Source organism: Papaver somniferum, chromosome 4 (assembly GCF_003573695.1).
Source record: "Papaver somniferum cultivar HN1 chromosome 4, ASM357369v1, whole genome shotgun sequence".
NCBI classification, from domain to species: Eukaryota; Viridiplantae; Streptophyta; class Magnoliopsida; order Ranunculales; family Papaveraceae; genus Papaver; species Papaver somniferum.
The window spans coordinates 21,077,209-21,091,020 of record NC_039361.1 but is presented as its reverse complement, the minus strand read 5'-3'; the positions used below and the strand labels follow the sequence as shown (position 1 = coordinate 21,091,020).

Below are 13,812 nucleotides of genomic sequence, written 5' to 3'. Positions count from 1 at the left end.
TTGTGAATTATAGTTTGATGAAGTATGCAGTTGTGGTGAACTTTTGCAGTTGAGAGAGTGGAAATGATGCTGGTGGTGGTGGTTCTTTCAGTATAACTAGAGATGTCAATGGAAGCTTACAGAAACTGGTTATAGGTAAGCCAAACTTTTAAAGGCGAATGGATTATAGAAACTGTTAGCAATGAATGAATGAATTGTTAAGATGAATTTGTTTATGTCTAGTGTATCTGATCATGGTATAAATTACAATACTGTGAGTAGTTGGTTTTGGATATGGAATTATAATGATGGGAAGGTGAAATGGCAGTTGTGGCCGTGGTTGTAGTGGTAGTGAGAAAGTAACAGAGAAAGTGATTGATAGTAGTGCGACGACGGTTTGGAGGTAGAGGAGGTGAAAGGATTTGGGTTATATTGAAGGATATTCTATAAACTTAAATGGAGTGAAGGTTATAATTGTAATCTTATTTAATAATTTAATATAATTTTTTTATTTATTTACTAAACATAAGTCAAGACTTAATTGGTCAATTGAGGTCAACGTCTGGTCCAAGTACCAAGCCTTAACATTGGACAAATGTTAGAACAAAGTCTAGTGTTGGACAAAACCTGAATACCAAAGTCCAATCATCCCGAAGAATAACCAACCGTAATTCCAGAAATCATAATATCTTTTAAGATTTAAATATACTTGATAATGATTATCAAAGAAACACTCATTTTGATTTTGTTTTTTTTTTAATGATTAGGTTTCAATAGATAGGACGGTAATTTAGTCCTTTTAAAAATGGAAGGTAATCTAGACTTTTAACACGACACTAGCAAACCGCCTAACCAATTTACTAGACATTATTATCATATGGTTCAGCCGAATCATCAACCCCTATAACAGGTTAAACTATATTAAATCCCATAAAAGAAAGTGGGTATCGATAGTTCTAACCGAACCTAATCATCCCCAACTACACAGCCTTCAGAAACCTAACCAGAGATGGACATGAAGAAGAAAATTTTGGTGTTAGGAGGAACTGGTTATTTGGGGCAACATCTCTTGGTTCGGTTCTCAGAAGAAATCAAACATCAACAACAAAAATATGAATTAGCATTTACTCATTACTCAACTCCTCCTCAGTCACTGCTCAACGAAATCTCTCCATCAATTGCTTTTCATGTTGATTTACAAACTGGACAAGGTCTTGATTCCATCGCCACTACATTTGGGCAGGTTTGCAAACTCATAATTATTTCAATTTTTGATGTGGGCAATCATAAACTGATTTCAAAATCTTATAATGAGTTTAATTTCTGTATTGCCAGCCAGATGTGATCGTAAATTGTGCTGCGTTGTCTGTACCTCGTGTATGCGAAACGGATCCAACAGCAGCCATGGCTATAAATGTACCATCTTCTGTGGTGAAATGGTTATCAAACTTTGGTGACAGTGTTCTTTTGATTCATTTATCAACTGATCAAGGTAAACCTCTAAAATTAGCTTACTTACTGTAAACGAGGAAAATGGAGTTTTGTATTTTTATTTTGGATGGAGGAACGCCTAATTAGGCTAGTTATGTGTGAAAAATTGGATTTCAGGGTGCTGCAATTCATGTAAGCTAAGCAAATGTGTAAAGTTGGAATCCAATGTTCGAACTTAGAAGTGGATCTTAGTTTGAATCCATGTATTACTGCCACAGATCGTATTGTTTGCTTAACATTTTCTTATGGGTCTTATTACAGAAAGTAGCAGATGTCACTCTTTGTTTGAAACTTCATGTAATCTAGCACGATTATCAAAACTGCAGCTCTAGTTTAACACGGAGGTTTACAATTTTGTTCATCATTTGGTTATTAGGTGTTTGTGTTGCTAGGCTAATCAGTCAAACCCAATGCCAGCCTACTTAGTGTTCAATTATGGAATGGACTCGAAAAGTATTTTTGTTTGTTACTCAACTCTAGTCATTTCCATTTGCAAAGAAGAACAAAACGATTGTTGTTATTTTCTTTCTCTCAGAAGTCGCAATTCATACGTTTCTTGGTGGAGTTAAGTCTTGTCGTCCTGCTTTTGTGTCAGTTTATGAAGGAGCCAAATCGTTCTACAAGGAAGAAGATGAAGCATTCCCAGTGAATGTATATGGAAAGTCAAAAGTGGCAGCGGAGCAGTTTATTTCTGCAAACTGTTCAAATTATGCAATTTTGAGGAGCAGTATCATCTATGGGCCACAAACTATTTCACCAATTGTGAAATCTCTTCCAATTCAGGTCCTTGGGAAATCATTTCCCCATTTGTTTTTACATGGATAGAGTTGAGTGTTGTATCTTGATACTCATCTAAGTTGCTTAGTTATGCAGTGGATTGACAGCGTCCTTTTAAAAGGTGCCGAAGTGGAGTTCTTTCATGATGAGTTTCGATGCCCAGTTTTCGTCAAGGATGTTGTGGATGTAATTCTAACTTTGTCAAAGAAGTGGATCTCAGGTATAAGCTTTATGTGTATTGCTCGGTTGCACCTTGAGGAAGTCCTTATTTACTAGTAAACCTTCGCTTGGGTTTCCAAAGCTTTCTGATTCTTTTGTTGATATCTCAATGTGCATATGTGCTTAAGCTTAACTAGTTTGTCTTTCATGTATTGATTTGCATATCATCAGATAAAGAACAGATGAAATTACTATTAAACGTTGGAGGACCAGATCGGTTATCCCGTTTGCAAATGGCTGAAGCTGTTGCAACTGTTAAAGGATACGACACATCATTACTGAAACCCGTCTCTGCATCATCAGTATGTATTTGATATCTTGAAATATTTTTCAAATCGATTATCATTTTTGCGAAATCTGCATTCCATTCTTCCACTTTCAAGTTTCAAGTTCATTTTCTGTATGTAGATGGATTATATCGTTTGTCATTATTTTCTCGTAGTGATAATGTAGGCTCAATACTTGTTTTATCCCCTACTCTCCCTCTATACAGACCAGCTATAGACATCAATCCATGATCACCCATGTATTGACGATCAAACAAACATTTTTTCTTCTTTCCTTTCCTTGTACTCGTACATCTTACTTATAGGAAAAGATCTGAAGCTCGGTGAAGCATGTATTGTCAATATGTCTTGTATATCTTCTTATCCACATTACACATTCTTAACGAAGCATTACAATTGTCAAAAACAAAGATAAACTTACAGTATCTCTACAATTTTCAGGTGAATCGCGGTGTGAATTCCCCTGCCGACATTTCCATGGACATCAGTAAACTATCTCAAACGCTTGGTATTAAACCGACTCCATACCTGGATGGTGTTAGATTAACTCTTGATGCAACGGCTCATTCCTAAACAAATAAGGACTTGATGTAAATCTGTATTCTTCTCTCTTTCATCTAACATTGTATGGTCATGTCAGGTTTGAATTGAATTCTCTGTTATATCTGTAATCCATTTATTGAAACTAAATATATTGCAACTTACTCTCAGTTGGATCTGGATCACATAAAAGTACAGGAAACATACTACAAATGACTGAATTAGTTACTTTGCTCAAATAATTTACGGGTTGGTGTTCTGGGACACCAAAAGCAGAAATGCTTTCACTTCTCCACTAGAAGTCCAACGTAAAAAAAAAAAAATTAACTTTGGATACCAAAACATAACTCAAAGCAAAAACATTTTGCTTCACGTAAAAGTTAATTTTTTTTATTTATAAAAATCATTCTGTCTACTCAAACTAACTTTTGATTTTTTGACAAATGAAAAAACAATTTCTAGAGTGGTTTCATAATTTAACATCTTTTTGTTTCTCATTCTCAAATTTTGATTTGTTTTTTCTTTTCTCCAAAGTCAGGAAAGTATACCACCATGACAACATCCATAGTCCAACCCTTGAATGACCGCCGGCAGCATATACATGATAACTCCTTCCCACGCACTGCACGTGTACTCAGCCAAATATTAACGGTAAAGATTCCGCCTATCACGTCGTCTACAGGGGTATTTTAGTAATTTGGGCGGTCCAATCAAAGTTTTAGGTGAAAAAGATACTTTATAGGAACAGGAAAGGTGTGAGACTGAAGAAAATCCCCAATCCAATCCACTAATCCAGAGAGGAGTGAGTAGAGATTTGGTATTTGAGCTCCCTTCCTGCAGATAGTCTGACTAGCAAGTAGAATCATGGCGAATTTAGAGTTGTGGGAAACGTTTAAACAATCAATTACAGCATATACAGGATTAAGTCCTGCAACTTTCTTCACAGTGGTAGCATTGGCTTTAGCTTTTTACTATGTTGTTTCTGGTTTATTTGGTTCAAATCCAGCACCACCACAGAGGCATAGAGAAATTGAAGAAGAAAGGGAACCTTTACCACCACCTGTTCAATTAGGTGAGATTAGTGAAGATGAACTCAAAGCTTATGATGGTTCTGATCCTAAAAAACCATTGCTTATGGCTATTAAAGGACAGATCTATGATGTTTCTCAGAGCAGGTATATCTTATCCGACTTCCCTTGGATTGTTTTTACATAGTATGTTGATTTTGTTGATTCTTTGAGTTTTCTGATTTGGGGATTTATTTAGGGTTTTAATTGGTAATTGTTTTAGGATTACTTGATTGTTTGGGTCTTTATGTGAACTGGGCTCTTTTATGGACTGAATTTGGATGATATAAAGTTTTCAGATGCAGTAGATTACTGATTAGTAAATTATTCTAGATGTTTGTTTGTGATTTTACTGAAGTTTAAAGTGATTTTATTTGATGATTGCTTTTGGTAAGTGTAAGAAAAGCCTTGGAAAATCAAGAGAAGAAAAACATACATGAGGAATGGGTTATTTGCTCTTCCGATTTAGATAGTTTGTTGAACCAAGGATTGACCAGACACTTTTTGCTGATTTTATACATGGTGGATTGTAGTTATATCAGATGGCTCAATTTTGAAGCTATTATAAAGTTTTTTCAGATTGTGTAGATGACTGAGTTGTAAATGATTCTTAGATGTTTGTTTGTGATGTTACTGAAGTCGTAAAATCCTTATATTTTGATGGGTTCTTTTGGAAAGTTTAAGAAAAGCCTTGGACAATCAAGAAAAGAAGACCTTATATGAAGGATGAGTTACTTACTCATTGGATTAGTTAGTTTGCTGAACCAGGAGGTGTACCTGGATTGACCAAACACTATTTGTTAATATATATACTTGATGGATTCTACACACAAGGATAGTTCAATTTTGAAACTACTTATTTCATTTGGATGTTTTGAAAATTTATCAGAGTTGGGGAAAGATGATTTTGTATGTCGATATCTTTGCGCGGTTTAACGGTTGTCTTTGTTTACAGTTCACTTTCTTTTGGCAAATGTTGTTGTTTATGTTTAGTTGTAGACGAAGCTCCATTAGATTAGAAAATTTGTGTTCATAAATTTATGTATAATGTAATTTAGAATAGAGATCCAAATAACTAGGATATCGAAGCATGTCATGCCCTGAAGTTACTGGGGTTATTGATTTTTTTTTTTTTTTTTTTTATTTTCCTGTTGTTCAAATTACTCGATATTTGTCTGTGTAGACAGCTTATGTAAAACAATGTTGTTTCTATTCGTAATTTAGTCCTGAATTTCTTCTGTTGCCATGAGATTTACTCATATCATTATTTTCTTGCAGGATGTTTTATGGACCTGGTGGCCCATATGCTTTGTTCACCGGTAAAGATGCTAGTAGAGCTCTTGCAAAGATGTCCTTTGAAGATAAGGATCTAACTGGCGACACCACCGGTCTTGGCCCCTTTGAACTTGAGGCTTTACAAGATTGGGAGTACAAATTCATGAGCAAGTATGTCAAGGTTGGTACTGTCAAAAAAACCATGCCAGTTGTTGATGGATCTTCAACCTCTGAAGCTGCAGCAGAGAATGCGCCACCTGCAGAGAATGCTGCACCAGCAGAAACCTCCGAGGAGCACCATACTACAGAAGAAGTAAAAGCTGAATAGGGTGGAAAGGAGTAGCTTCTTGCTTAGTCTTCTTTCTTGGTGTTTACAGTTAAACTTGGTACATTCAGATTGTTGTAATAAAGATATATAAAGGGAATAGAGGACATGTTAAAAACTTCAAAGCTGCAGTTTAGTCTTTCCAAGTGACACTAGTGACGCTTTTATTAAGTACGTGAATTTTCTACGATAGTTGAATTTTGGTGTTGCTTTTTAATGCATTAATAGGTTACATTGTTGTTTCGGCATCCATGTCAATTAGCCCAAAAATGACTTGCCTTCAAGGCATGATCGACAGTACTTTCAAAGTGTGTTCGTCGACAGTTTCAAAGTTCTAACTAGCAGCCAATTGTGATGAATCTAAATATAGAAAAAACAGTAAACCATTTCGTCATGAAAACACAAATGCACATAAATCTGACTTGTGCACAGTAGTTCATCCTTATCTTCCATTATTCTTGGGAAAAGATTAGTTTATGAAGCTGGCTTTACATTCTTGAGCGCTACCCAGACTGCACTGTTACACTTAAAACCGCTTCCGAATGCAATCTGCCATACGCGATCATTTTTATGCATTCTTCCTTTGGACTCGATGTAAGCCAACTCGTACCAAATTGAGCTAGATGATGTATTGCCAAATCGTTGAAGAGTCATTCGAGAAGCTTCAACATGAACTGAAGACAATTGCAAACTCTTTTCTAGTTCATCAATCACTCCTCTTCCCCCAGCATGTATACAAAAATGATCAAATGCAAGCTCAAAATCTGGGATGTAAGTCTTCATTTTTGATTTCCTGAACAGTTTCTTCACCACAATGGTAATGAAAAAATGAAGTTGTTCTTTGATGGGTAGGACGAGCGGACCTAGGGTGGTGATATTGATCTTAAGGGCCTCTCCGGCTATACTTGTAAGATTTTTGGACAGTGAAACACCCACAATACCAGTTTCATCCTGCTCTTGGTAAATACATTTGAATGAATTCTCATCCAACCCACGATGGGTTCTAACGACATGAACCAGTTTGTACTTAGCTCGCTGTCTGTCTGCATATTTGTTTGAAAGAAGAATGGCGGCACCACCAACACGAAACAGACAATTAGTTATCATCATAGATTTGTTGTCACCAGAATACGTACTCAGGGTAACATTCTCCGTGCTCATAACAATCGCGCAAGTATTGCGATGGACTTGAAGCAAGTTCTTTGCCAGGTCAACTGCAATTACTCCAGAACTACAGCCCATCCCTCCTAGATTGAAACTTTTAATGTTACTTCTCAGTTTATACTTATGAACTATCATGGCTGAAAGCGAAGGAGTTGGATCAAATAGACTACAGTTCACAACAAGAATACCAATATCTTGGGGATTAACATTTGTACTATTAAACAAATTATCCAGAGCACCAAACATGACCTGCTCCGTTTCTTCCCTAGCAGTGACCATTGAAGCTTTTGAAGGTATGCAGTGCAATGCTTTAGGAAGATGAGTCTCTTCACCTAGTCCAGACCGCTCAAGAATCTTGCGCTGGAACTCAAACGAAGATTGATCGAGATTACCAAGAGCTTTAGCACGTTCTAGGTAATATTCCGTCGGAGCTTGAAGGTCTGCAGGTGGTTGATAACAAGCGTAATCGACGAGGTAGACAGGTTTATGCCGTGTCATTACATAAAGTATCAAACAAAGAACAATGAGAACAAAACAGGTAATCATGCTAACCAGATGGTACTGAAAACATTGAAGCCAAAGCTGATATACATTTTTGGATTCTACTCGGCTAATTGTTTCAATGAGCATTACAGCAACATAAGGAACAAGAAAGAGAGTTAAAAGCTGGGTAATCAAGTACTTGGAACCAAACTTAAGATTCATATTGATTTGTCAATAGGGTTTTTAGTTCTACTCTGAACTCTAAGAACAACAATAATATTTTCTTTCGTTTTGCTTGCATTTTCAGCTGAAACAAAACAAAGGTTCTTATAAGTGTGATGTTGTGAGTTTTGGACCACAAGAACTCAAATTGATGATTCTTGTTGAGACCATTTTGTCTAGCTAGGCAAGTAGTACATGTGACAAGATTCATCTTCCCGTACCATATTTACCATTGCCACTACCACATTTGGGTCGTGCGATTTAATGATAAAAAAAAGTAATCAGAGGGCAACCAAACTGTTGTGTTCTTCTGTTTGGGTGATCCAATCTTTGTACCCCTCCTTTTTAAACACTGATCATAGTGAGAATGAGGCACCCAACTAGAAGAATGTGGATTCTATGTTGTGTTAGGCGCTGGGCGAGCCTATGGAGCCTAGAAAAAACTTCCTCTCTTCTGAATAAATGCACGCTGTTCTATCGGGCAATTGATACTATCCACATGGTTGAAATACTGATAACCAATATGATGACCCTTTAGCACATGTGCTCTTGAATATCTTTCTTCTTGTTGTACAAGTACAAACTACTAAGCGAGATTAATGTTTTGTTTAATATGTGCTACTCATATTTATGAGCTTGTTGCCATCAATCTATGTTTGACGTACTTGTCTAAGCTTACAAGTTATATGGTGCCTAGTTCTAGCTAGCTAGGGACACACATGCAGTTGCAGTAAAATTATGTTCACACAGATTCCATTCCATATTCATAAAAGGACGAGTAAATGCAATTATAAGCTTTTCATTACTGCCATTTCATAGCTCATAAGACAAAGCAAACATTTTTTTTTCAGAAATGGTACAAAGTGTATGAAGACTGTAATTAAACCAAAGAGAAGTCAATACTTACAAGTTACGTGTTTGCTTTACGAAAACCACCAGTTTCATCAAAAGCCATAATAATAATAATACCTGATTTAACAATTCTTCAATGAAGCTTTTAGCAATGAAACTCATCAACCTGGTTTTATGGAGGCAAATACATTAGGAGAAGCGCTTTCAGAAAGTTACACAACACATGGTGGGAGCATGCTCGTACCTCTAAGCCTAAAAATCTGCACTAGGCATGTTTCTTTCTTGATTTGTTTCCACCATATTATCATATCTCTAGTACAGCAGAGACCACTTGGGCATGTGATTGTAGAAGTTGAGAAATCTGGCCACGCATGCAATTTGGCCGTTGTTTAGACAAGTTTAGAAGCATCTCCACGCAATTGTGGCATGTGAAGTTGTAGAAGTTGAGAAATCCCGTCACGCATGCAATTTGGCGGTTGTTTAGACAAGTTGAGAAGCATCTCCACGCAATTGTGGCATGTGCCTGCATGAGTGATGTCGTCCTGCTCTGGTGCTAAGTATGAGTGATGTCGTCCTGCTCTGGTGCTAAGTATGATTTTGCTCCATGGTAAGTACTTATTTCATTTAAATCCGGAACTTCAATTTTGACATTTGATCAGTTTTAAGCTTTTTAGAAAAACCAAATCACCAGCCAAATTTTTTGTATCAAAAGCTGTATATATCATGGGTTAAGCGGCAAAATGCCTCAAAATGGACCCCATAGTTGTGAAAATGCCCCGGACGTTAGGCGAAAGATTAAAATACCCCAAAATAGAATCAAAATGCCCCAGACGTTAATTTTGCCGTTAATAGTCAAAATGAGGCATTTTAATTTTTTTGACCGGTCAACTGTTACATGAATGCCGCAAAATGCCCTTCGACAGAAATAACACTGGACTGATGACACGTGAACTTAACTGAAACCTGTACCACATGTGTGAATCGTTCGAGTACCATCAAAGCTTATCTTGTCTATGAGACACAGAAAAATCAAAACACAGAACGAGACAGACAGACAGAGATCTCGAGAGACAGACAGAGAGAGATCGAGAGACAGTCAGAGAGAGATCGAGAGACGGAGAAGAACTGTGAAGTTTCAGATCGAGAAGAGGAGATAGATGAGTCGGAGAAGATAAGATCGAGGAAGAACTGTGAAGTTGCAGATCGAGAAGAGGAGATAGATGAGACGGAGAAGATAAGATCGAGGAAGAACTGTGAAGTTGCAGATCGAGAAGAGGAGATAGATGAGACGGAGAAGATAAGATCGAGGAAGAACTGTGAAGTTGCAGGAAGAACATGTAACTTATAACCCTAATTTTGTTTTACAATTTGGGGTTTTCGAAACCCAACCTTGGTCTGCTGGTATCTGCGATTAGGGTTTCAGGGAGTATAAATGAAATTAGGGTTTCATTAGCTGTAGAATAGGTTTCACCACAGTTGTAACTAGGGTTTCAGGGAAACAAAATTGGGTTTCATGGAAACAAAATTAGGGTTTCAATAACTCTAATTAGGGTTTGAATAAAACGAAATTAGGGATTAAAATGTTGCGTTTTTGAATTTTTAGCAGATGAAAAATGTTTATATGATTTAGGTTTAATATCTTTCAATGCAGATATGATTTATGCATGGAATGTATCTCCCATGTATACTCAAGAGGGATATTTCTCTGTGGTGTATTGTTTAATTGAATTAATTCTCATACAAGGTGGAGCTAGAGCTCATTTTGTAATGTTAGTGTGTTCCCACAAATAATCCTTGTTTAGGCAATTGCCCCTTATGGATGCTGGACTACCAGCTGAGGGAAAAGATAGTTTGTATTTGGTTAGCTGAGATAGAAAATTTATTGCATTTAGATGTTTGTTTCGGGTTTGTATAGTGTTTTTACTAAATTGTCGAGCATCAAGGAAACCATTACAACCAAAAGTGAGGATTGGAGATCTTTGTATGTTTGGCAGAAATGTAGCATCATATATGTAAAGAACACAAGCTTATACACCAGACGTTGTGTTTCACTAACCACGTGACAGATATTAAGTTTCAATAGTGATTACAGTTGTTGTCTTTTAGTGTACTTCCAGGTCTATAGACTACAATCACAGGCTGACCCTAGACTTCTTGAGATCCTAGTGCAAACTTACCTGATCAAAATGCTTTAAGTTCTGCTGTTTTCCTTATGTGAAAACAGCAGAACTTAAAATCTCCATTGTTTCTTATTAATTATTCTTAGTCCTGCTGTTTTCTTATTTAGTACTTTTATGCAAAATTGTGTTAGGGTTCAGTATATCCTTGATTGATGTAGAACCTGGCTGATTTTACAGTGGGCAGCATTATTTGGATTTGGGTTTGGTGACTAATGTGCTCATATATGTATACACACTTGGTGATGGTGTTGTTTTCAAATAGAAGAAAGCTTGCTGACACGTGGCAATCTGGTGATCTTGTTCCTGCTGCGAATGATCTCATTAAGGTGATGTGCAATATTAGAGGAAACTTCCGTTGTGATCCTTCTGAAGAGTGCAAAGTGTATCAGGTTACAAACAAAGTTAGCGACAAAGTATTTGTTGTTCGAATAGAAGAACGATCTTGTACATGTAGACAGTGGCAGTTGAGACAGTTCCCATGCTTACATGCTGTGGTTGCATTGTTTAAATTGAATCCTGATTGGTCCAAGTGAGTAAATTTATTACACCTAATAAGTTGAATTTGGTTAGTAAATAAATGAATGATGGCTGATTGAACCAATAATGTGTGCAGGTACTGCAGTAAATATTACACTGTGGATAGCTACAGGACCACCTACAAATGGTCAATAACCCCATTGGGAGACATTGATGACTATCAGAATAAGGTTTGTCTAGCATTGAGCGGTTTCAGATGCTTTAACTTTTTCATTGTCTGCTTTCGTTTATTTTTGTTTTGAAAATCTTTTTCATTGAATTTAATTATCTACTTTTGTTTTGTGAATCTTTTTGTTGAATAATATTATCTACTTTGTACTTTTACTTTATTATATGTATTTTTTTTTACATTATTCTCTAGATCTGTGAATTTCCAATAATCGTTTTTTTGTTTGCAGACAAATATCAGCATTATGTATCCACACAGACTAAGAGATAAGGGAAGACCTTGTGTCAAAAGAAAGAAGTCTTGGATGGAGAAGAACAAGCCGCGTAAAAGAGTAACAAAATGCAGTGTGTGTAAAGATCTTGATCATAATATCCGTACTTGTCAAGGTCCTCCAGTTGGATCTAACCCAAAGAAGAAAGGAGTAAGAATGGAGTGTTCTGTTAATGGGGATGAATTCTGTGTTACTGTTGCACCAACAAAGAATATGAGGAAGGCCTTGTCTGCACCAACTATTGGAACAACATCTGCATCAAAGAAATCTACTAATATACCTCCATTGTCAAAGGGCAAAGCAGCTGCTGCCACACCATGTTCTTCTTCAGCTGGTTCCCAGAAAAAGGATAAGACAACGACACAATCCTCTACTGCAGGTGATGCTGGTGCTAAAAGGAAGGTGCCACATCCAACTACTTCTTCTACACCTTCTATTGCCTGTTTTAACCAGACTTATAATGGTCCTGTTAAGATATCTAGCCAAACAATCAACATTACTCAACCATCATCAAAAAGGGTTAGAAAGCCTAACTCTAAATATGAGTAGCCAGAAATGTTGGGCTCCTGTTCAATTATGTTTTTTAGCATTTCTAGATCTATGAAATTTTATTGGCAAACTTATTAGTAGACCGTTTATGTTTAAGAGTTTTAACAGTCTTTTGTTTATGAATCTATGGTTTTAAAAAGTATGGAGACAATTATGGTTTTATTTCTTAATTCATGAGTTAACAGTCTTTTGTTGATGAATCTATGGTTTGAATTGATGCCCACTTAATCTGTAACCGTTAATCTGAATTGATGTCACTGATGACACACGTGTCACATGTTTAGTACACGATGGCAAAATGCCCCACGTGTCATCTTATTTGTCAAAAGGGTATAAATGTCATATTTTCACATGTACGGATCACATGCTTTTGAATTTGACCACTTAACTGTGTCTAACGGCAAAATTAACGTCTGGGGCATTTTGATTCTATTTTGGGGCATTTTAATCTTTCGCCTAACGTCCGGGGCATTTTCATAACTATGGGGTCCATTTTGGGGCATTTTGCCGCTTAACCCATATATCATCGAGCCATTATTAGAGTTCAAAGCATTCAGACATTCAGGATAATTAATTGTCATCTGTACGTGCATTTCTTATTTTCTTCTGCGCATAATTACATAGTCAGAATGAGCGTAAATCCTTAATAATTAAAAATCCGGCGTCATGCTACAGTTCCTTTGATTAAATGCAAATTTATAGCAGTAAGTTTGGTTGTCAGCCAAATTTATCATATTTCTAGGTATACAGTTTATAAAATTATCTAAAAAGAAAGTACGGTATAAATTTACAGTCATTGATTATATACACTGTCCTTGATTTTCTTCACTGAAAGGGGGCTAGTAAATGTCATTCATAAGATTCAGTTTTACTCTCCGATTTGATAGCTCCTGCCAAAGACCGACAACTTTCTCCAAGGAATATCCAATAAATGTCATGGGGTTTTGTTATCTTGTGCATCCATGCACAAGATAAGATCCAATCATTGATATTGGAAATGATAAAAAACAATAAAAAAATATGAAAGATAATGTTTTTTTTGCATTGGAGAAGGTAAATGTTTATGGGTTTTTTTAATTTTTCTCCATACAAGTGCAAACTTTACCTTCTCCAAATCAAGAAACATTATTTCTCATATTTTTTTATTATTTTTTTATCGTTTCCAATGCCAATAATTGATTCTTATCTTGTGCATGGATGCACAAGATAACAAAACCCAAATGGTATTAATGATTGAAAGAGTTGCTGCAGCAGTAATATCTACTTGCTGGTACAAATAACTGTAACAGTGTAAGAAGAGTGTAATTAAACAAAAAAAAACATTACATGTTTGCTTTAGGGAATGTACCCGTTGTTCTTCACCTGTTAAAGCACGTTCCATTGGAGGGGCGGCAAGGGTGATAGCAATGTCCCTCTTATTGGTTA

The 13,812-nt window shown here is 36.3% G+C and overlaps 4 protein-coding genes across 5 annotated transcripts; 3 read left to right on the top strand and 1 right to left on the bottom strand.

Annotated features, from left to right (window-relative positions):
- The first annotated feature begins 896 nt into the window (after positions 1–896).
- On the top strand, positions 897–3,463 carry LOC113274900 (methionine adenosyltransferase 2 subunit beta-like). Of its 2 annotated transcripts, none has more exons than XM_026524319.1 (6): positions 897–1,222; positions 1,315–1,471; positions 2,006–2,253; positions 2,344–2,467; positions 2,638–2,768; positions 3,195–3,463. In XM_026524319.1, the coding sequence occupies exons 1-6, from the start codon at positions 989–991 to the stop codon at positions 3,324–3,326; spliced, it is 1,026 nt and encodes a 341-aa protein (XP_026380104.1). In that variant the 5' UTR covers positions 897–988; the 3' UTR covers positions 3,327–3,463. The 2 variants fall into 2 exon arrangements, with proteins under 2 accessions (XP_026380104.1, XP_026380105.1); XM_026524320.1 differs by having other exon boundaries at positions 899–1,222; positions 2,066–2,253.
- A 582-nt stretch (positions 3,464–4,045) lies between these two features.
- Positions 4,046–6,208, top strand: LOC113274899 (membrane steroid-binding protein 1-like). The gene is made up of 2 exons (XM_026524318.1): positions 4,046–4,468; positions 5,639–6,208. Exons 1-2 carry the CDS (start codon positions 4,158–4,160, stop codon positions 5,961–5,963), a joined length of 636 nt encoding a protein of 211 aa, XP_026380103.1. The 5' UTR covers positions 4,046–4,157; the 3' UTR covers positions 5,964–6,208.
- Positions 6,209–6,327: 119 nt separating this feature from the next.
- On the bottom strand, positions 6,328–9,047 carry LOC113274898 (3-ketoacyl-CoA synthase 9-like). The gene is made up of 2 exons (XM_026524317.1): positions 8,926–9,047; positions 6,328–8,847 (listed from the first exon to the last, which is right to left on the bottom strand). The coding sequence occupies exon 2, from the start codon at positions 7,827–7,829 to the stop codon at positions 6,435–6,437; it is 1,395 nt and encodes a 464-aa protein (XP_026380102.1). The 5' UTR covers positions 7,830–8,847; positions 8,926–9,047; the 3' UTR covers positions 6,328–6,434.
- A 2,056-nt stretch (positions 9,048–11,103) lies between these two features.
- Positions 11,104–12,387, top strand: LOC113272149. The gene is made up of 3 exons (XM_026522041.1): positions 11,104–11,390; positions 11,475–11,568; positions 11,797–12,387. Exons 1-3 carry the CDS (start codon positions 11,104–11,106, stop codon positions 12,385–12,387), a joined length of 972 nt encoding a protein of 323 aa, XP_026377826.1.
- Positions 12,388–13,812: the final 1,425 nt, after the last annotated feature.

Bases quoted from the DNA above. Each gene is read 5' to 3' on its own strand.
- LOC113272149 (XM_026522041.1), top strand. From the start codon at position 11,104: ATGGTGTTGTTTTCAAATAGAAGAAAGCTTGCTGACACGTGGCAATCT. The intron at 11,391-11,474 runs GTGAGTAAATTT...TAATGTGTGCAG, and splicing joins TTGAATCCTGATTGGTCCAA to GTACTGCAGTAAATATTACA. The intron at 11,569-11,796 runs GTTTGTCTAGCA...TTTTGTTTGCAG, and splicing joins TTGATGACTATCAGAATAAG to ACAAATATCAGCATTATGTA.
- LOC113274899 (XM_026524318.1), top strand. From the start codon at position 4,158: ATGGCGAATTTAGAGTTGTGGGAAACGTTTAAACAATCAATTACAGCA. The intron at 4,469-5,638 runs GTATATCTTATC...ATTTTCTTGCAG, and splicing joins TATGATGTTTCTCAGAGCAG to GATGTTTTATGGACCTGGTG.
- LOC113274900 (XM_026524319.1), top strand. From the start codon at position 989: ATGGACATGAAGAAGAAAATTTTGGTGTTAGGAGGAACTGGTTATTTG. The intron at 2,254-2,343 runs GTCCTTGGGAAA...TTAGTTATGCAG, and splicing joins TGAAATCTCTTCCAATTCAG to TGGATTGACAGCGTCCTTTT. The intron at 2,769-3,194 runs GTATGTATTTGA...TACAATTTTCAG, and splicing joins AACCCGTCTCTGCATCATCA to GTGAATCGCGGTGTGAATTC.
- LOC113274898 (XM_026524317.1), bottom strand. From the start codon at position 7,829: ATGAATCTTAAGTTTGGTTCCAAGTACTTGATTACCCAGCTTTTAACT.